At 33.3% G+C, this 23,429-nt stretch overlaps 1 protein-coding gene across 1 annotated transcript in view; it reads left to right on the top strand.

Moving 5' to 3' along the window:
* LOC101891618 (uncharacterized) overlaps positions 1 to 8,357 on the top strand; it is a 53,660-nt gene extending 45,303 nt beyond the window's left edge. The window contains exon 11 of the mRNA XM_059122653.1: positions 7,209 to 8,357. Coding sequence (XP_058978636.1) covers positions 7,209 to 7,615 — 407 coding nt within the window. The 3' untranslated portion in view covers positions 7,616 to 8,357. The remainder of the gene's footprint in view (positions 1 to 7,208) is intronic.
* Positions 8,358 to 23,429: the final 15,072 nt, after the last annotated feature.

A 23,429-nucleotide genomic window follows, 5' to 3' on the forward strand; every position in this document is an offset into this window, starting at 1 on the left:
TATATTGCTCAAGGCTTTTTCACCGGAATTATTTAAAATTTAGTATTTGGAGTTCGTAATAGGTACTACTTCCTATGATAGAAGATTTCCTTAACAGATCCACGCCTTCGTATAGCCCCCATGTAATTGTACCTCCCAATTTTCGATATTTTGATGATTTTAGCTACATTTTCCTCCGGAATTGTATAAAACTGGTTTTGAGTTCGTAAAAGAAACCATATTCTCTGGAAAAAAATTGGAAGTAAAGGTCCAGGTTTTTGTATAACTTCAACAACTGTAAAATTACAGTGACATTTTTAAACGGATTTTATTTACATATTGCTAGTTCATTTTAAATGGTGGAGGGTATTTAATGTTTGGACCTGTAGAGATTAAAATCTTTTTTAATTGTTTATATTTTTCAAGAATTAACATCTATTTCAAATGAGTACTCATTTTGGTACGATTGAAATCTTTTTGATTTATGTGTTTGTTTTCTCTTTTTGGTTACAAATTTTCGAAATGTCCTTCAATTTTAAGTTCCTCGAGCAATACAAGTAATAGTTTAAAAGAAAATCAAGATTTTATGTTCTCAAAAACGGATGGCACCAAAGATATTGCCATTTATTACCCAGTATGTATTGTTTTAAGTAAAAAATTATTAACCACATTCCGAAACAACGATATGAAAAAAAAAAACTGAGAGGGGCATGATACGCGTTTCGCCGCTTTTCTCTATATCATCAACGCTATTAGGCCCCAACCTTTGGGACCTCGATATCCATGACTCATATCTTGCAAACAGTTTAGAATTTTGATTTTCTCTCTGAGACAAAGTTATAGCTATTCTCATACAGAAAAAGAAAGTGTGAACACATAAAATCAATAAAATGTCAGTTCCAAAGCCATATGAGTAAAAGGCAGCTATTATAAATTTTTCTCCGGTTCATGTCTAAATATATACATTATAATAAATGACCAACTTGGAAATAAACGTAATATCTCAATAAACCACTCTCAAGGATATATACATTTTCTAGGAAGGGTTCTCAATGGTCAAATAGTAAAAGAATAAGTACACAAACTCTACATTTTCATCCATTTTTAGCGGTTCTGGTCTTTTGTTCAACTAGTTCCATTATCGTGTTCATCGTATTTCTGATCGGATAAAAAGTGACTTTTATAGTTTTATTGCAACTTTAACTTTTAAGGACTTTTCCTAGAAGGTTGCTTATTGAGATCTCGGATAAACTATAGTAGTTGGCAGTTTGCTTAAATTTGTATCAGACACTGAGAAAAACTTTAAAATATTTAATGTCAGACAATTTTGACCTTGAATTTGACGTTCAGTTTATTTTATTTGTTCACATTTGTTGTGTTGTATGACAATAACTATGACTTTATTTCAGACAAAAAATGTCCCAAAGGTCTCAAAACTTTGGGGCCCACAACAGTAAAAGTTAAGTCGGTAACATAGAAAAAAACAGTAAAGAAGGTCTTAAAGTCGGGCTGGCCTACTTTATGATACCCTACACCACTATGCACATTTAGTAGAGCTTCACATATCAATTAAAAGTTTTTATTAGAGAATTAAATCATACAAGCTATGATTATAATTTAAAGTTAAAAGGACTAAATATGCCGAAGTATGTGTATCTTTTCAATTCGAGCTTGTATTCCCAATTTGGTGCAAAATTAACTTGAAATCGGATAAAGATATATATGGGAGCTACATCCAAATCACGAACAGGCGGACAGATTCACGGACGGACATGCATAAATCGACTCAGAATGTGATTCTATGCAGATCATCAAAAGGAACTATGGGTCTATCTCGTTTCCTTTTGCTTGTTACAAACAAATGCACAAAGACATAATACCTGACCACCGTAAGGTGTAGAGTATAAAAACGGCGTTGACTTTTGGAATTCTATCATACTGCGGATTCAGAACATAGTTATCAATTTTCGTATTGCAAATATAAAGTAAAAATTCCCAAAATTAACTCCTGATTGCAACATACTCACGAATAACGAATCCAATACTAAAATAATAACAGCAATTTAAAAATTTATTATAATTTCGGTAATTAACGAAATAGGTCGGTAAGATAGCGTCAGAATATAAAGTAGACGCTAAGACCTATCGATAGAAACAATGTTGTTGTGTTCAATAGATACCGGCTTTTGTCGGTAACGACAAAAACAATTAGGAAATTCCACTACAGTTCAATCAATACAGAATTATAATATTTAGCATCATTTCAATGTCCCGTTACTGTTATATTTTCGAAACGATCCCCTTTCCGATTTCCAAATTCCATTGAATTTCTAAAACTTCTTTACGCGGTCAATTTCAAAGATATATTTTTAACCTAATATTCTATAGCAATAGTGAATTTTGCGGATCTCTCTTGGACTTTTTTTAAAATACTTAGCCCTACCGCACCTCTACATATAAATAGTGCCAAAATTCCAAATTTTGAAATGAGGCGATGTAACGCATTCATTTAAGACCATATAATAATATTAAGTACTTCGTACCATAAATCTCGGTGTTCATCCGTTCGTTATACCACCGTGAAAAACTTTATCTGCACATTAACATTAGCCTTATACCTTCTTGAAATACTGATACCCTTCTCTTTTCAAGAATTCTATCTTTACAATTCAGATGTCAGATTCTATTTTTACAATTTCCTGAGTATCATGCATCAGTTTTCTTTTTGTTCTGTTCTCTGCTGTCCCGCATTTTCTGAAATTGTGCCGTATAACACCTCTACACACCAAAGGTGACTGAGAGTGGCTAGGTCAATCAGTCCGCAATATATAAATATTGTCGTCCAAAATTGTAACAAGCAAACAAATTACAATTCGGTAGAGCGACTATAATATCAAACAAGTTCCGTTGGACATGGTTTGGAGAAACTTGTTAAAGTCGTAAAAATGTTATAAAGTGGATGGGACTGTTGTATGGGCATCTTACCAAAACATGAGCCTATACAAATGCCCTTCTACAGGCGTTGGTATCGTAATAGGTTGCTTTGGTTTGGACGCTATCCGTTTTTTATACCCTCCACCATACTATGGAGGGTATATTAACTTTGTCATTCCGTTTGTAACTCCTCGAAATACTCATGTAAGACCCAAAAAAGTATATATATTCCTGATTAGCGTAAAATTATATAATAAAATTCTATTTCGAATTAGCGATGTCCTTCTGTTTGTCTGTCTGTCCATCTGTCTGTTGTAATCACGCTATCTTTCGAACGAATCGAGATAGAAGGCTAAAATTTCGCAGACATATTTATTTTGCCAGTAGACAGGTTAAGTTCGTAAATGGCCATGTAGGTCCACGTTTTCATATAGCTCCCATATAAGGTACCTCCTGATATTCGGTATTTTGATGATTTTAACGATATTATTCACCGGAATTGTTTAAAATTTGGTATTTGAAGTTCCAAAGGAATACTACAGCCTAAGACAGAAAATTCTCTGTGCAGGTCCACGTCTTCGTATAGCCCCCATATAACGGTAACTCCCAATCACCGAAATTGTTTGAGATGTCGTATTTGAAGTTCGTAATGCATGCTCCAGACTGTAACAGAAAATTGTCTATGCAAGTATGTACGGTATTTTGAAGATTTCAGCTGCATTATTCACCGTTTATTTCACGTTTCGAATTTGAATATGGTAATGGCTTATGACAACAATGAAGGCCCACGTCGTATAAACCCAAATATAAGAGCTATATTCGGTATTTTTAAGATTTTAACAGAATTTTTTACAGTTTTTATTTTTTGAAAATTTCTAAATTCGTTGAAAAGTTTGGCCCGGCCGAACTAACTGCTTTTAAACTTGTTTTTCTTCAGCAAGAATTTAGCTTGAATACCATAATGTTCTTTAAAATACACACCTTGAAATGAATCACAAATGAGTTTCGAGTAAATTGAAAAACACACTATTCTGCATGCTATTTTAATTATTTCTGTGGAATGTTTCAATTTATTCCAGAAAATCACTGAAATTAATTAAATTCTCATATTTTATTTTTCATTAAATTAGATTTTTTTGTTTTGCAAATCATGGATTAATTAATTACTCGTTTTTGTTTGTCTAATGAACTAACTTCCAAGAAAATACTGTATTTTATTTTTAAAAAAAAGATTCATTTACATTTGAACTCAATAATTTATTCATATTTCCTAATTTGTTTTGCCAAAATTTTGTTTTACAATCTCAAGAAGGTATTTTTGTTGTGTTTTGAATAAATTTAAATGTGTGAGAAATTCTAGCGAAAAACAAATAAAAAAGCAGTTAGTTCGGCCGGGCCGAACTTTGAATATCCACCATTTGAAAATTTTCGAAAAAGATAACATTAGCCAAAAATTCTGTTAACATTTTAAAAATACGGAATATAGCAGTTATATTAGGGCCTGTACGACGTGCACCTACATAGGCATTGTTTGTCACAAGCCATTACCATATTCAAATTCGAAAATTGAAATAAACGGTGAATAATGCAGCCAAATGTGGACCTGCATAGGCAATTTTCTGTCACAGACTATAGTTCCCATTACGAACTCTAAATACGTAATTTGAAACTACTACGGTGAATAATGACGCTAAAATCATCAAAATACCGAATATAGGTACCTTTATATGGGGGCCATACAAAGACGTGGACTGGCACAGACGCTTGCACAGACGCTGATCAAGAATATCATTTTTTCAATGAGTTACAAACAGAATGACAAAATGAATATACCCTCCATAGTATCGTGGAGGGTATAAAAAAGAAAATTTATACATGTTACTCTTTACTATTACTGTTTGAATACGATTTTCTATATTTCTGTTTGAAATATGCATCACTTAATTTCTTAAAAATTGAAATTAAAGATGTCAATTTTAAGAACTCTCAATGATTTCGTTGGAAGGAGCTTTCTGGTGAAATCAATTAGAGATTGCATATTACCATAGCATGGTCTGTAATGTTATATGGATACAGCACCAAAACGAGAAACTACATAGGCAATTTTCTGCTATAGAAGTTTTTTTTTTTTGTATATTTCGAATTCCAAATACAAAATTTCAAACAATTTTGTAGAAATATGTGGTCATATGGGATATATAAGAAAACAATTCCCAATTCCGGCAAACTACTGCCTAAGGAAATTGATCTAAACTAAAACTCTAGGTAACGGATATTGACAATATTCTGACAGAGAATGTAGAATCCATTACGACCTCTAAGTACCGAGTTTGATAACCTTCAGTTTGGCCATATTTTTCAGCTACAATCCCTTCAGTTTGATACTTAGAAACATTGTAGGCATAGCACATCTATCAAAATAATATAATATCTGTTGATAACACTTAGTCAAAAAAGATATAAAAAAGACCTGAAATTTTACAAAATCTCCCGCAAGCTGAATTGTGGTATGAAGCTAAATTTTACCATTACTAACAAATTATCCAAAATTCCCATAAAAGCCATTTACAGCTTAATTATCTCGAAAACTTTGTTTGAACAAAAGTTGTAGCTCTTAAAATTTTCATAGCAACTAAACAGTTGATATTCCTAAGAAATCGCAAGTCACACAATACATAATATGCTCATATTTATAATATCGCTCATATTTAATCTGCTTTCCATACAGATATATTTTATCTATTGTTCTGACAAGTCTAACAGAATTTAATGGAACGAAAAACATTAAGTTATTATTTTTGTTGGCTATTATATTGATTTCACGCGATATATACAAAATAATCCGACTTTTATGATGAGACAACATGTTTAGAAAACTTGGCTTTTTTGACCCCGAATAACATTTTTGCACTCATATAATTTATGGGGACTTTTAACACTTTGTTTGTAATGATAAAATCTTGCTCCACTTCAGCTTTGTTAGAATTTAAGCAATTTTAAGCCTTTTTTGACTGAACAAAGTCCTTGTGTAAGAACTCATTTATTAGTATTGTAAGGTACATAAAAACATTTTCCAATGGGCTGTTATTTAGAAATTTGAATTAGTTTTTATACATTTTAGTATGTTTTCCTGATAGGAATTAAACTCCACATCGATTATATTACTTAGACGGCGATATATTTATGATTTGTCTTTGAAACTTAACACAGACCTTTATATTATTCCTGGGGTAAATGGTATTATATATTGGTAAACGTTTGGGTATAGATTATAAACAATGTTATCTGGTAAAATTCTTCGACCAAATGAGTCCTATTTGATATTGTCGAGAATTGGGCTCTCGTGGTACAAAGGATGTAGGTTTACGATTCGATATAAGCATCATATGACTGTACCGGCTGTTATAGTTACTTTGAATGTCTTAATGACTTCTTTCAACTAAAGAGACTAAAATTCATATTCTTATTGTAGGTCTAGGTGTTGAACTCAATTCTTGCCACAATTTAGGAAAGAACACAATTTCAGATTAAAGTCTCAACTAACTTCATACTGTGTCCTCATTTGATTTTGCACACTATTTTAATAAAAAATCAAGGTTAGTGAGAGATCCTTCTGACTTGGTGTGAGTTTTCCAGCCGTTCTTTGTGTACAACTTCTAAAATTGAATATAACATTTTTACTTAATTTCATTTATAATTAAAACTGCTGCAAATTTAAACTGCACACCTCATCAGATCTTAGATATAAATCATGGAAGGGTTAGTTTATCCAACAGATTTTTTTTTTCAAAAGAAATCCATTCCAATTAGTTTATTGCTTTTAAAGGCCTTAACTTTAGCCAATCAATAGCTAAACCCTTTTCGCATCGTTTATATTTTCTAGTTCGAATAAAGAATACAGAGCTTAAAGAATATTGTAGTAGTGGCGAATAACACATTTCCCTCGATTGAACACGTTCACACAATACGCCCTACAGCAACCACATCCATCCAAGCCATATTCCTTGTGTTTACACTTCTGCTGCTAAACGACGGCATAATGGTCGCTTTAGGGGCGCACTCCCCACCCGCCACATTTGATTTCAAAACAATTAAGTTAATAACTCCCGTTTAACGGTTCCCAGCTGTAAAATATGGCGCTAGTCCATTGTTGTTCTATAGTTTACCCTTGAATGCTTTTCAGGAGTCAGCGGTTTCACTTTTTTGTTCGCACTATTTATGCCTCTGCACTGTATTTGTGTAATCAACACATTTTCTTTTAATTATTTTTGTTTGTTCTTTTGTTTCTCTTACAGGCACCGTGGTTCCCATAACTTCACTGGCACAGTATACAACTGCCCCAACATTCCGTTCGGGTTATATCCTGAACAGCGACAATGTGCTGCAGAGACCAGCCAACATTGCGACACCACCAACGTCGTTAGCAGGTGGCGAACCAACATACCTAGGACATCAGTATCAGCAACAACAACAACAGCAGCCTCCATTGTCAATGCAAACAACCAGTGGTAGTGTTCTAACGCCAGCGACAGCCACACTGAGACGAATGAAACAAACAACGCCTGCAGCTGCGGCCACCGCCTCACCTCCGCATGTCCTCCAACAAGCTATGGTCTCTGGCTCAATATCAACGTACGATGGCATCCCACCCCGTACCCTCTCGACCGGAATGGCAGTGAATTCACAATTCTATTACGAATGACAGAACGACCTAGAACAACCAAACGAAAACAACAGCTCCGAGTATACCACCACCGCCAGCAGCAGCACCAACAGTAACACGAACACATCTGGGGCGAAGACATCATCTACAGCCTCAGCGGAGACCAGCTCCACCCCGACTACCAAAAGCAAAACATCAGAGCCATTGTAAAAGACGGCGAGATTGTGAAAACCATGCATAGCAATAAAATGTCGATTGAATTGATAATGGAGTGGTGCGGACACGACGAACAAACCTATCTAAAATTCTTACGAACTGAACGGGACTGTTGTTTTAGTTAATGGAGCAGTGGAGTGTGGACTGTAAGCATGAAGAGACAATATTTTGAAATTACAAAGTAAGCAAGAAGTAAGTCAATCGAACCCGCACCGATGTGTCCTGTTTTCATCGTCTTCCACACAAATCAACTACAAAAGCAGTCGCACACTACGAAGCAATGGGGCCCGACAAATGCCCATTGGAAAGTACATCCTTTGCTGGCTGGCGTCGGGATGCTCTGCGAGATGTTAACAATTTGAGAGTGAACATATTGCTTTCCAATAAGGACGAGCTTCCGGTAATGTAAATAGATATCAAGTCAGCTACTTCTAAGTAAATACAACCAATAGAGAGGCCAACACAAAGCCAAAAGCACAAACAGAATAATATACAGTGAACTGAAATAGAAAAACATTCATATGTACATACATAAATGAATAGGTGGATACGTACACATGCAGAATGCAACGTGAATAAATGGTAGACGTTTCAGACATTTATTCTGTTCTAAATTCGTATTGATTTGATGAATGCAAACAACAATAGTTGAAACAATTATGTGTAGTTGTTAAATCATTAAAATATATATGTATATATTTAATTTCATTAACATAATGTGGATTCTTGCCGGTCATACATTCTAGGAGTGCATATTATCGATTACAGCAAAATCTATTGGAAATATTTAAGACATTTGTTCAATATCCACCACAAGATGGAGGGTAGGTGCACACGATAACTTCTTAGTTGAAAATAAGTCAGTAGCTTGAACTGAGAGAATTTTCTACTTCACGTTTTTGAACAATATTCAGTAAAATCCTGATTTTTTACAAAATTCACGAGAAAACAAAACCAATATTACAAGTTTTTTTGTCTGAAACCTTTGAACATTTTTTTACATCAGGCAGAAAACTGCAATCTGCTGATAAAACTGTCAAAGTTGCTTCCTTCTCTTCTTCTAATTTACTGTATTTCTGACATGCAGTTCGTAATGGATACGTTCGTAATACTACAACCTATGGCAGAAAATTGTCTGAGAGGTCCACGTTTTATAAGCCCCATGGTACCTCCCTATATTCGGTATTTTGATGATTTTAGCTACTTTATAAACAGAACTTTTTTTCAAGTTTTGCATTTGAATACTGTAATAGCTTATGACAAAAGTTGCATATGTAGGCCCACGTCGTCGTATAGACCCTAATTTACGGCTACATTCAATATTTTTAAGATTTCAACATAATTTTTAACGGATTTTATTTATTTATTTATTTTTTTTTTTTTTTTTTTTTGAAAAATGCAAAATTTGTACCAAATGGTGGAAGGTATTCAAAGTTCGATCCGGCCGAACTTACAGCTTTTTTACTTGTTTCACTTTACAACACAATGTGTTAGAATGATTATATTCAGGTTACAATTATCTTCACTTCAATTATCCTTACGCAATTTTGAATGGGAGTAGGGTAAGGTTTAGAATTGAATCCTGTTGTTTTTAAAGATGTATATTAAAATTTTTCTGATTTTGCAGTTACTTGTTGACAGGTCACAATCAAAAATCAATCGACAAGGAATTTTGCATGGTGTTAGGGCTTAGGACAGGGCAGATGTCTACCATTTTGGATGACTATCTGATAATAGGTAAGTGCGCCTAAGGTCAGCATGTCCCAGTAGTCGGCAGTTTTGAAATTTAAACTTAAATAACTAAGAATAGAATTGACCTAATAATGAAATAATTGCAAAAAAACGTCAACAGTGTTCTCTGATCTCTTTCTGTACAATACAAAACAAGTAAGCAAAGGCTACAGTCGAGCGGTGCCGACCGTTGAATACCCTACAACACTATAATAAACGATACATTTGATATTGGCGAGATACTCGAAAGAATTCCACAAGACAATGTGACAAATAATAAAAGAAAACCATCAGGTTCCGTTCTCTAATTTTCGAATAATAGCAACTTAAACTAATTTAAATGGTCTTCCTAGATCTGGAACCAATATTTCCCAAAGACCTATAATCTCTCAGAAGTGGCAAAAGATTAACATTTTTTATTGGTTTTTGACTGAAACGCATCTATATGAGATACAGCCATTTGACTATATTCTTCAACGAAATCAGCGATAACGAAATAGTCAGAAGTGCGTCTTTCCTGTATTTGTGAATTCTCCAAAAAATCACTGGAATGGAAATTTTCGTATTTTATCTACAAAAGTTGACAAATTATTTCACACAATGAATATTTTTGGATGGCCATCCAAAACTGCTTGGCTTTTGCAATGTCCGGTAACCCCCATTCAAATGTGCGTGAGGATCGGGCGATAATTACGACCTGCTGACAATTTTGCCGTTTTTTGGTCCAGTTCAACCCCGATCATCTCCAAAAAGATTAGGCTACAATTCTGACCCTCATCTTATCCCCATGCGAAATTTCGTAAGGATCGGGCCATAAATGCGATCTGTATATGATATACTGAAATCCTAACTACTTAGTTTTGTTAGCTGTAGAAATATTACCAAATGTTTAATTCGAAATGAAAATATGCCAAAAATATGACAAAATTGAAAAAATATGAGAAAATGTTACAAAATCAATATTTTCATCTATAGATAGATATTTTTATGCGATTTTTTTAGACGTTTTTTCTTTCCTGCCAAGAGGCCATTCTGAATTAATGGGAACTGTCGAAATCAGTTCAGCCGTTCTCGACATATAGGAGATCTTTCAAGCATATCTTCTTTGATAGACATATATATCGGACATATTTTGCTATGTATCCGATTTGTTGGATGTTAACATCAATGTAAAGATCAGAAGTAACCATGCCATGGCTTTGTGATTTCGCCGGTATTTAAAATATTCGCGGTTTAATGAAAAATTTTGAATTTTTTCAACACAAAATATATGGTCTATTTTACCCGCTAAATATTATCCGATGACCACCCAAATTGGTAGGCTCTTCCCTGCTAAACTAAACTCTAGCTACATGCGAAATTCCGCGTCGATTGGTCTATAATTGCGACCTGTATAGCTACTGCAAAATCCGACATTTTTTCAGTATTTGGTCCATTTCAACCCATAAATACTATGCGATTATCTCCAAAAGAAATAGGGTTCTATTCTGACCTAAGCCCCACCTCCATTCTAAATTTCGTGAAGATCGGGTCATAATTGCGACCTGTAGAGTGATTACAAATTAACATGGACAGACGGACAGACGGACGGACGGACATACATAGCTAGATCGACTCAGCACGGCGAGCTAGGAAGATCCATATATACTTTCCTATATGGGAAACCAATATTTCGAGGTGTTACATAAATTCTGGCCCAATCAAACTTATAATACCCCCAACACATAGTGTTGTGGGGTATAAAAAAAAACAATGACCTCCGATCATTTATTAAGAGAGAATAACGGTTTTCGTCAGTGAATGTCTTCCAACGATAGTTAGCGATAGTTCTTGTTTGTAAAGAAAACAAGTAAGCAAAGGCTACAGTTGAGCGGGGCCGATCGTTGAGTACCCTACAACACTATAATAAACCATACAGTTTATATAGGCGAGATACTCCAACTCCACAAGATATTATGACAAATAATAAAAGAAAACCATCATGTTTCGTTCTCTAATTTTCGAATAATAGCAATTTAAACGAATTTGCTCATTTCCAATTTATTGGTAGATGTTGCACGTAAATGGTCTTCTTAGATCTGGAACCTATAATCTCTCAGAAGTGGCAAAAGATTAACATTTATTATTGGTTTTTGACTGAAACGCATCTATATGAGATACAGACATTTGACTATATTCTTTAACGAAATCAGCGTTAACGAAATAGTCAGAAGTGCGTCTTTTCTGTATTTGTGAATTCTCCAAAAAGTCGCTGGAATGGACATTTTCGTATTTAGTCTACAAAAGTTGGCAAACTATTTCACACATTGAATATTTTTGGATGGCCATCAGAAACTGCTTGGCTTTTGCAATGTGCGGTGACCCCCATTCAAATGTGCATGAGGATCGGGCGATAATTACGACCTGCTGACAATTTTGCAGTTTTTTGGACCATTTCAACCCATAAATATATAGCGATCATCTCCAAAAAGAGTAGGCATCTATTCTGACCCTCATATTATCCCCATGCAAAATTTCGAAAGGATCGGGCCATAAATGCGATCTGTATATGATATCCTGATATCCTAACTACTTACTTTTGATAGCTGTAGAAATATTACCAAATGTTTAATTCAAATGTTACAAAACCAATATTTTCATCTTTAGAGAGATATTTTTATGCGATTTTTAGACGTTTTTCTGCCAAGAGGCCATTCTGAATTAATGAGAACTGTCGAAATCAGTTCAGCCGTTCTCGACATATATGAGACCTTTCAAGCATATCTTCTTTGATAGACATATATATCGCATATATTTTGCTATATATCCGATTTGTTGGATGTTAACATCAATGTAAAGGTCAGAAGTAACCTTGTCATGACTTTGTGATTTCGCTGGGATTTAAAAAATTCACGTTTAAATGAAAAATTTTGAATTTTTTCAAAACAAAAGATATGGTCTATTTTACCCGATGACCAAATATTATCCGATGACCACCCAAATTGGTAGGCTTCTTCCCCGCCCTAAACTCTAGCTACATGTGAAATTCCGCGTCGATTGGTCTATAATTGCGACCTGTATACCTACTGTAAAATCCGACATTTTTTCAGTATTTGGTCCATTTCAACCCCTAAACATTTGGCGATCATCTCCAAAAGAAATAGGCTTCTATTCTGAACCTAACCCCACCTTCGTGCAAAATTTCGTATGGATCGAGCCATAATTGCGATCTGTAGCGTGATTACAAATTAAAATGGACAGACGGACAGACGGACGGACGGACATACATAGCTAGATCGACTCAGCTCGGCGAGCTAGGAAGATCCATATATACTTTCCTATATGGGAAACCAATATTTCGAGGTGTTACATAAACTCTGGCCCAATCAAACTTATAATACCCCCAACACATAGTGTTGTAGGGTATAAAAATAGTTGTGGTGTCAACTTAATATTCGATTTAAGTAAATTAAATTTATTACTTTTTGAATCAGAAATATTTTATTAAAGTAAATAACAGTCTAACGATCATTTTATAACTTAAAAAATTTACAAATCAAGCATTTATCTGTTATAATATTTAATGCCGACATTAGGAACAGAAAAAAAAAGAGATTTGCCAGTAGTCGGCAGGGGATGCCGATTACTAGAAAATATAATTTTTGACCCATTTCACCAAAACTTGAGAAAACAATTAAAAAATTATCCAAAAACTACACAAATAAAAAAATATTTTTGTGTCGGCAGTTGTTTTTATTTGAGCTTTTTGGCCAACTCTAAATAAAGTAGGTTTTTTAAATCAGCATGCCGAGCATTGGAAAATGGTGCCGACTACTGGCAAAAACTACTATTTTAGTAAAATTGCCAATTTTGCCAATTTAATAAAAACAAATTCAATTGTTGTTTATTATTTCGAAAAATTTGAAATCTGAACAACTTTATTTTTCTGCAATTGAAAGATTTCACTCAAAATGTTGAAAGATTGAAACATTGAAAATTCCAAAAGTGCCGACTACTGGTACACTTACCCTATGTGGATGTTCATCCGATAAAACGACAGAGGGCGTAAATATAGGGCAAATGCCACCTAATTATTACAACCTAAATTATTTTCCTATTTGTTTCCTTTAAGGGCTTTAAACACATTCTTTTGCAATAACTGTCTATTATGTTGAAACAGATTTTGGCATTGAAAACACCCTTTCAGAAACCCGCACGTGTTATTTGTACATTTGGAATTATTAAATGTTTGTCTGTAACAGTTGTTTAAATAGAGAGCTTTGGGTTGTTTAAAAGTTTGGAACATTGTACACTATTATAAGGAAACATACACTGTATTTGAAAATATTCACTCATTATTATAGCAGAAATATGTTTGTCTATATTCATATGAAATACTATTTTTGGCTTATAAATGCTAATCATTTAGTTTACGTGACAAAAATATTGAAATTTTCTTTGAGAGCAATGCTGATGATGACAGCCGAAGGAATATGTTGCAAAACAATAATAATGTTGAGTCAATATATTTTAAAATCATTAATTCAATAACATACGCTCTGTATACAAATTACCATGTTACATAGATAACACTGCAAGTTCTAGACACATATGTACATATGTAACTGGAGGAACGGAAGCATAATGTACCTGTCTGCAGAAAATACAACACATTCTCTCTGGGGAAAAGATAACGAGATTGACATTGTTAATGTATGAAGTTAATTTAATTAATGCCTAAATATAAAATATATAATGTGATGAATGGAGTGTGTGAAAATTTACCAAGAACTGGTTGATGAATCCAGTAAAAAGAGGATATTTTGATAAAAAGGCATATTATAATTTTCCTAGCAACTATTCATTGGTAATTTTAAATTGAGATATATTCAAATGCTTTCATGACTGCCCTTCAGCGCTGGGTTGTTTCCGAAATCCATGCTGGTGATGATAAGAGTCAAGTGTCACGGGGCTTTGCCCCTTTTGCTGAAATTTCGGGTGCATATATTTACTTACCCAGGGACATGTCACTTGGGACATTACCTTGAACGGAGTGCCATCATTTATGAGAAGCATTAAAATTCCCTACCATCTATTGAAATAAAGTTAGGCGTATATAATTTTCGGGTTTCGATCCCGGCTCGGACAAAAAGGATGATCACGAACCTTTAGTTGCCCTTGGTTAAAGAATTGGTAATCTTAGACAATTCATAGCAGCCCTCGCTTATCGTTGTATTTTTTTATTGCAAATAAAATTTTACATTTTGCATATGAAAGCAAAACTTTCTTTAAAATATAGGGAAATCAAAAACCAAAATTGCAGCTTGGAACGTGTTCCGTACACTGCATTATATTCTTTTACGTTTTTCACGTTCTTTTGCTCATTATAACTTAAAACTTTTTACTTATCATTTTAAACAACTATGAAAATTAAAAAACTTATTACAAATTCTGACCTTGTTCTTGTTCAGTCTTTTCCCTAAATCAATCTTAATGTATATGTTTACGTTCGGAACTATTCATTTTATTACTGTATTACACAGTATTTACACTAGCAATACATGCCTTGGGACTTTCCTTTTCACATATGCTTGAGGAAATGAATAATTCATTTTAATGGGTATTAGCATAATTGATTTTGCTTGTTACTAATAGTTTGTTCGCAAATACCTCCGAGAAATTACAGAGTAAATTAAATAATTATTATCGCAACACCATATCATAAAAACCATAAATCCGTAGTTAATGGGTGGTTGTGTGGTAGTTTTCCGGAAAAGAGACCAGCAAATATATGTATATACATGTGAGAGTCTCGGTATAGCTTCATCAAAGTAATATTTTATGTTTTTATTTATTGCAAAGAAATATCAATATTATGTATCTAAAGAAACTAAATGTAATTGTTTTATTATTATGTTTACACAATTTACAGCGTCATCTTCAATAGCCGGTTTAGATTTTGTCACCCATATAGTCACATTTATCTATCCTCCACCTTGGAGAGGAGGGTATATTAGATTTGTCATTCCGTTTGTAACACCTCTAATATGTCATTTTAACGATGGCCAATCTGTCTGTGTGTTGAAATCACGATACGATTTAAAATTTGTCATTTGGTTGGTATTGAAAATAAGTCCACATTTTGCGATAGCCGCCATATGACGGTTGTGGTTCCAGCCACATGTTTTCATTTTTTCTAAAAATAGATATCCTGCGATGCGCATTTTCCCTTGAAGCCCTGAAAGACGAATTATTCACACACTTATGTTTTGTTTTTACAACTGAGTTACCAGAATAGACCGTCCTATTCAGGGTTCCAAATTTTTTATATCTATATGGGGCATTATCTCTACCAAAATTAATTCCCAAGTAGAGAACTACCATTGAATTGAACTTTTACCACAGGGTAATTTTATTTTTAATTTCCTATTGCTCCTTACCTAAAATATATTTGTATTCTCTCCATTCAAATGCTTTCTCATATTAATAAGTATTTATTCAAATTTTTAAATTTTTTATTACCTCGCCACCTTTTGTGATTTTGGACAACCTATTAAATATAGAAATGACAATTTTTAGTTGCGAGTTAAATATTTCACAGAAATGATTCATTTTCCAACAGACAAGCAAATATAATTGTATTGAAATTACTACGATTGTGAAAAAATTGATCAACGTTGCTCCATTTAGCCCGAAATACAAATTTTCCTTTATGCACAGCAGGTCGGTAATAAATTTAATTAATTTAGTATTTTTTATATTAAATTGATTTATGAAATTTGTAATTAATTCTAAGAATCACGACAATTGTATTAACAAGTAATAAAAAACTCAAAAAATAAAAGATACAAAAAAAGGCCGTCTTTTCCGCAAAAATAGGAAATGTTAAAATCACTAAGTTTTTAAGTAAATCGCTGGATAATTTAGTTTCAATAATGATAACCGAGATTGATTGATGATCAGAATAAATATTGAAGTTGAAAAAGCAATAAATTAGAAAGTATAAGCGACTTACTGACAAATAAATAACCTCAGCATATGACAATTCATAATTGTATATAAAGGGGTAAACTGATTCTTTCCAATTTCACACTAGATCTTATAATTGATTTCATATTCCACAAGAGTTACTGATTATTTGTGTAGGAGGTACGAGAAGAAGAAAGCTGTTAAAAAACTAATTTTTTCATACAGGGCCGCCCCTTTGCGTACGTTCCTGCACTAGCGGTATGAGAAATATGCAATTTTTAAACACTTTGAATTATCGTGTGAAAGGTACTAAGAGAGTGGATGGATATTGTCACACTTTAAATACGAGCTTAGATTGTAAATTTCTTTTTACGAGAAACAAAATTTGAATTAAATCAGATACATCTCACAAAAATTGTTATATTTAGCCAAAGAGAATGCCGGACATGGCTAGATCCACTTTCAATGTCTTCAAACCGATTTCGTCGTGGGATCTAAATCTTTTAATTTGAGAGAAAACAACAAAATATGGCTATGAATTAGTTATTAAAATAACCTTTTTTCTAGACAAATTTGGACGAAAATGATAAAATAATACAGACGATAAAAATACATTTTTTGTAACGAAAAACTAATGCATTGCATTTTGACAAAAAAATATCCTCAATTCCAAATTAATTGTGCGGTGTTTTCTGGAATTAACTTAGATCTTTATTTTATTTTGTAATAGCCTGTGGATAATTGTGGAGACTAATAGAATATTCACAGTTGAATTCAGTGCATGTAGTATGTATGTTTATATTTTACAATATATACTGCAGAGTTAACCGACGTGAACAACGCAACCATTTTCGCTTGTATATTCATGCACAACAAAGAGATCTCAATTGCCAAACGTTTAGGGCACATGCAAATTTAATAATTTTTGCTCAAAGCCTCTGCAATGGCCTTGAAACATTTCAAAGTTTTATCAAGGATTAATTGATGATAACCATTTGTGTTGCATAATAAAATTGCATAAATATTTATGTATGTACATGGGAGTTGTTTTGTTGAGAGAAATTTACAATTCCTACAGATACCACAGAAATGCATTCGTGTGCCGGTCGTTCAGTCGGTCGGTCGGTCCGTCGGTCGATTCGATGTGTTTGGTTGTTCATTATATCCAAAAATATGTGTGTTACAATACTAATAATAACAACAACCTCATATAAGTTGTGTTTTAAACAAAATCTATAAATATTTGATACACTCAGCCGAACGCACATGTTGGTGTGCTTGTGTGTATGTATGTGTATTCTATATATTAGTAACTATAAATACCAAAAAATGTAAGAACACAAAATTGTACGTAACATACATTCATGCCACATGATCTGGAACATTTTTATAGACGAACGTATGTATGCATGTTCGTACCCAAGTGGATGATGATTCTGTAAATACATACATGTGTATGTATGTCCATATATTACATATATGCCTACATACAAGACAAAACCTACACAAAAATAAACACCTATGGTAGTTCATACTAGTGTATATTTCTAGTTCCATAGAATTTAAGGTATTAGAATGGATTTTACTTAAGGATATAATAGGATCGAAATCTTATTAAAGTGTAAATAGGTTCAACCCCAATATATATACATACATACATATATAAATACATAAATGATTAACACATACTCGAAGATAAACATAAAAAATTTATACATACACATACATATAATAAATAGTATATGGAGAAGGGCCGAACGCCGGACAGACACATATTACTCTGATAACTAAGTACCGTGTACATACAAACAACCATTCATACGTAGATATTTAAAGAATTCTTTCCCTCCTAATCCGTTGTGTGTCGCTGTGTGTACGGTCGTAAGTCTGCTGCAAGGTAATCTTTTCACCTACACACACTTGTGCATACATATAAATAATTTTTTGTACATATACGATATAGAGTTATTAATTTAGGTCTAGTAAATATGTATTAGTGTTATAATATCGAAATACAATTAAGAGAAAATGTTTTTATCCAAATGGTTGAAATGATAGATTAAATTACTAAAACAGGAATAATGTATTCAATGATAATAATAATAATGAAATCGGACAGATGGATGAGGGTCAGCGGGGAAGGTACCTGTGTATCGTCCCACTCATCATCAACATGTATGTATTAGTTTCGAGTTTGAATTTTGAAAATAATGTACCTTTTGTAAATTTAAATTCTTTAGTAAATGATAAACAAAACCAAAACATAAACGTAAAAACAATTAATAAAAATTGATAATAAAATTTCATGGATTTTACAAAGCACTTCTTTCATTACGGCCAGGTAATTCTCAAACCAATTGAGCGACAAGGTAAGTTTCCATTCAGCAAATACGCACTTCGAAATGTTTTTATGCCTGCGTATTGTACTGAAATGTTTCGTATCTTTACACAATTATCAACGTTTGTAGGTCATTCCTGGTAGTTAAGCGAAATAATCCCTCCCACCTCCTTTCTCCCTGTCGGGAATAAGCAATGGGGAAATTGCTGAAATAGCTAAGAATACGAAAAAAAAAAATTCAACGAATTTGTAATCCCTTGAGAATTTCTTTCGTGTTTTTCCTATTTTCATTATTGTGTAAGTGCCATGGTAAATACTTTATCCATCTCTTCCATGGAAATAAAAGGTAAAGGTATGTCCAAGTCACTAAATTGTTATTGCCTTTAAGTACAGTGGATCCAAAAGTATGGGCTGGGAAATATTTATATTCACAGAAGGGTGTTATTTCTCGCTCAAACTTAAAAAACGAAGCAAATATTTTCACAGAAAACTAATTAAGATGTTTTTCCGCCGAATGTAAACAAACTAACTTAGTGATTATAATTATGATTTTTTCTCATCCTCATGAATTTTGTATAGGTGTGTAAGTTTATTAGAATTTTAAATTCATTTCATACCTTTTCTAAGTGAAATATTTCTTGAATTTGGTGTGGTTTATCGGTATTTAATCATAACAAATTGCTGTTGTTTACATAAATGTTTTTCTTGTTGTGCCGCACACCACTGTTTATTTTATGAGTCGAATACCGTGTTGAATAAGTGACGTTAAACGTACCATAGATTTTAAGGTACACATCAACGGCATGCTTATAGGACCGGATTTCTATCACATATTTAAATAGAATTCTGCGAAATTTGGTATTTGAGGTTCGTAATGGGAACCAACGCCTCTAGTTCAAAAATAAACTATATATGTACAAGCATAATACATTAATTGCAAGGTAGGGTAGATTGGTTAAATGTGAAAACTAAAACTCTGAAGCTAAAGTCTTGTAACTTCAATTTTACTACTAATCAATTAAAAAGGTTGTTTTATTTATTTGGCACTTTTCTCACAATATTTTTATTAAAGCGAAAATCGTGAAAAACGTCTTGGATTTTTTTCCAATATTGAATTATAAATGAACTGTAAATTAGAATTTTAACATTTTTTGAATTATTTTGAATATAGTTTGAAACAAGACATACACATAAAAAACTGTTTTTATATAACAAGACTAAAATAAGATAAAATTGTATTCAGGTGATTTTATGTCCTACCGTTTAAGTTATTGTACGAGCGGATAGCGACCATCGGGTGTTATGGCAGCCCACATCATCACCATGGCCGGTGCTTGAGTTCTGGTGGCCAACCTAAGGTGCACATTTTTGGCAAGTAAACACGATCATTTTGTTTGTTTACAAACTGCTGGACAACGAATGTTTTCTAATCGGAGAAAACCAAATTCGGTAGTTCACCACTTTTGGCCAAGCGAAGTAACTCTTTAGCTCTTTTGAGTCTATTTTCTTTCGGTTGCGGTATAAGTTCTTGCACTTTTTGGGATTTCAACGGCTTTACCCCGAGCTCATTTTCAATATTTGCCGAATGGAATATTGCGATATATTCAGCTCACGAGTCATTTTTCGGCCACTACGACGTGGGTTTCGATCAAGTCGCTTCTTTACTCTCCGAACCATTTCTGCTAACGTTGCTGTTATCTTCCGTCCACTTCCTTGTCGTTGGGCTACGCTACCAGTATCATGGTAACGAGCGAGACACAAAAGGTTTATTCACATTTAAATGCTGGAGTACTCTTACGATAGCCACTTGTGGTTTTCCAGCCAAATATAAGGAAATCACACTTGAATTCCATCACGAACAACTTTTTTTCTGAAAAATTCTCACATTTTGTACGCTTGTAAACAATATAATGAACTGTCACTGAAATAATTTTAACATCTGTCGGACGAGTGGCTTGGAAATGACAGAAGTCTGAATTTGGTTGCAGATTTTTCATCTCACCCTGTATGGGAGTATTTTTAGGGTCTGCCCAATATTTTGTAAAAGAAATTCTTGTTATGGAGTGTATAATACGGAATTGGTTGATTTGGATATAAGATCGGATGAAACGTATATATGGGAGCTAAAGCTATACATTAACCGGTTTTCGACAAACACACTTGATGCTAGGGTAAAATTGGTAGTCTCTGCCAAAATTCATCTCATTCGGGCCAATATTATACATTTTGCAATCTAGAGGATCGAACAAAAATGTATGTGGGAGCTATATCTTAATCTGAACCGATCTCGATAAATTTTGGCAGAGGTATTTCTGCGCTATATCTGATATCTGATACCAAATATCAGAATTGGATGTGCGGGTTCAATGCCAGCTAAAACCTCATATTTTATTTATTTGTCGAGTAGTGTGGTGGTCAATACTCATTTCGGGTAGAAATAATTAAAAATAGGCGTTAGAAGATTCATTAATAAGTAATTCCGACTGCCAAATATTTATTTGAAAATTAGTTAAATAGCAGATTTGGAAATGCAAGTGCAAAACAAAACATTAATAAAAGAATTAAGAGTTCAAATTTCTATCTACAGTAAAATGCAATATAAAGTTATTTATTTATTTAACAGTCATACCGGTTCAAAAACTCAGTTACGTTGAAATCCAAGTTTGTTCTGCCGCCCAAATCAAAGCAATTTAATTTAAAAAGAAATCTGAATGTCACCAGTATATCTTCCATTTTCTTCTGTGAGCTCAAGAATACAATTCCCATTCCCTGTCGCCCATTTAAATCAAAGTCACAGCATCAAGGCTAATCCAAACAAAAAGAATATTTGTTTTATGTGTTCCCTTCCCTTCCTCTCTCCTTTGTTTTGTTCTGTTCTGTTCCGCTTTGACGTTATACCCCAGTTACTATCTATAAAAATAAATGTTAAATGCAGAATGAATTCGTTTCCCTTCAGAAATACGAATTCAAAGGAATTCAATGGTTATTGTTGCATGAAAAATATTTTTGAGATAAAATTTTACCACGCAATATGAATACACCTTCTGTGTGTTACGCCGTGAGGTTATCCCCTCCTCCATCGGTACAAACAGGCTGATATTTGAAGATGCGTATATGGGTGAGTGTGTATCGGCACGCTAGTCGAACTTCAACGAGAATTTTCTTGGCATCGGGAGTTCCGCATCGTATCGTCAATTCGAAAATGTAACAATATTAATGTCTACGTTAATGTCCGTCTGGCAAAACTCATTAAGGGTTTCCTGAGCGAAGAGAAGAGAAAGAGTGGGGAATATTATGTCTTATGGTCGGAGTATTCTTTTTTTCTTTTGTGACTGCTTTAATGTCGTTTATATAAATTTGATTATAAAAGGCAATTTTACGTTAAAAGCCAAACTTATCTTTCCATAAAATCAGTTTCTTTGTTTGCGTTTTATTTTGATGGCATTTGCTGAATATTGTAGCTTCAGCTGAGTACTTATTAAAATGGAGTCACTTGTAAGGAGGAAAAACATTGGCATAGGGAGCGACTTGCTAAAATATGCACATAAAAAATGTCAGGATTTTACCTGGTCCACCATTTTCATGAATTAAATGTTATATTTTAAATAGGTTAGAGAGTTTAAGACGTTGTTCCGACAGATATATTTATTTTTGGGCACTTATTTATGTATATCCTTTTCAATGTAGCTAATGCTAACATTGCAATGTTCGAAGTTTGAAGAGAGCTGGGAATAATCTTACATTTTATGAAAGATAATAATTTTTAAAAACTTTGAACCTATGTGGAAAGGTATCAAAAGAACAACAATTTTAATGATGACAATAAAATCAAGAACTGATTTAATATTTTACGAGACTTATTTTTCAAAATTTCCAGGTACTCGATTTGTTTCATATGAATGATTTTCCTTCGAATTTTGTTAAATTTTGGGGAGAGGTACCGGAAAAGTGAACCGGTATATTCCATTTACACATAGGCAAAAATATTAGGTTATGCTAAATTTCATGGAAATTGAACAGTGATTTTCCACTTCAAGATAATAATTTTTGAGAATATTGATCCTTTATGGGGTATGTCTCAGCTAAAAATACTCATGTTCAGTCAAATTGTAGGATAGCCTCCAATTATTCAGACTTTGAAGGTGAAAGCTACAGTTTTCAACTGAATTGGAAAGGATTTGGCTCTTTCCTTTTACCTCCTAAATTGCAGGGGTTAAGAGGCCAAATGAATCATAAATTTGTAATACTTTATTTGGTAACTGAAGTACTTACAAAGCCGTCGTCAAAAGGCAATAAATGCAACAAAAAATTTTTGTTAATTTTAACTCTAGGTCGAATTTGTCTTTAATTCCGCAAAATTGCATTTTTATGCCCTAAACCACATATTACTAAGGGTATTATCTCTTGTGCATTTGTTTCCAACATGGATAAAATCAGTTTCTGAGTCGATGCAATGCAATTCCAACTGAATTCATATTAATAACAAGTACGTCAAATTTGATGAAAATCGGTTCAGATATAGCTTTATCTCCCTTATATATGTTTCATCCGATTTGGGGCTTAAAGTCCCTCACATGCGTTGTATAAAATCCACAAAAATTATATTTGGTACCAAATAAT

The sequence above is a fragment of the Musca domestica genome, unplaced genomic scaffold (assembly GCF_030504385.1).
Source record: "Musca domestica strain aabys unplaced genomic scaffold, Musca_domestica.polishedcontigs.V.1.1 21, whole genome shotgun sequence".
In the NCBI taxonomy this organism is placed as follows: Eukaryota; Metazoa; Arthropoda; class Insecta; order Diptera; family Muscidae; genus Musca; species Musca domestica.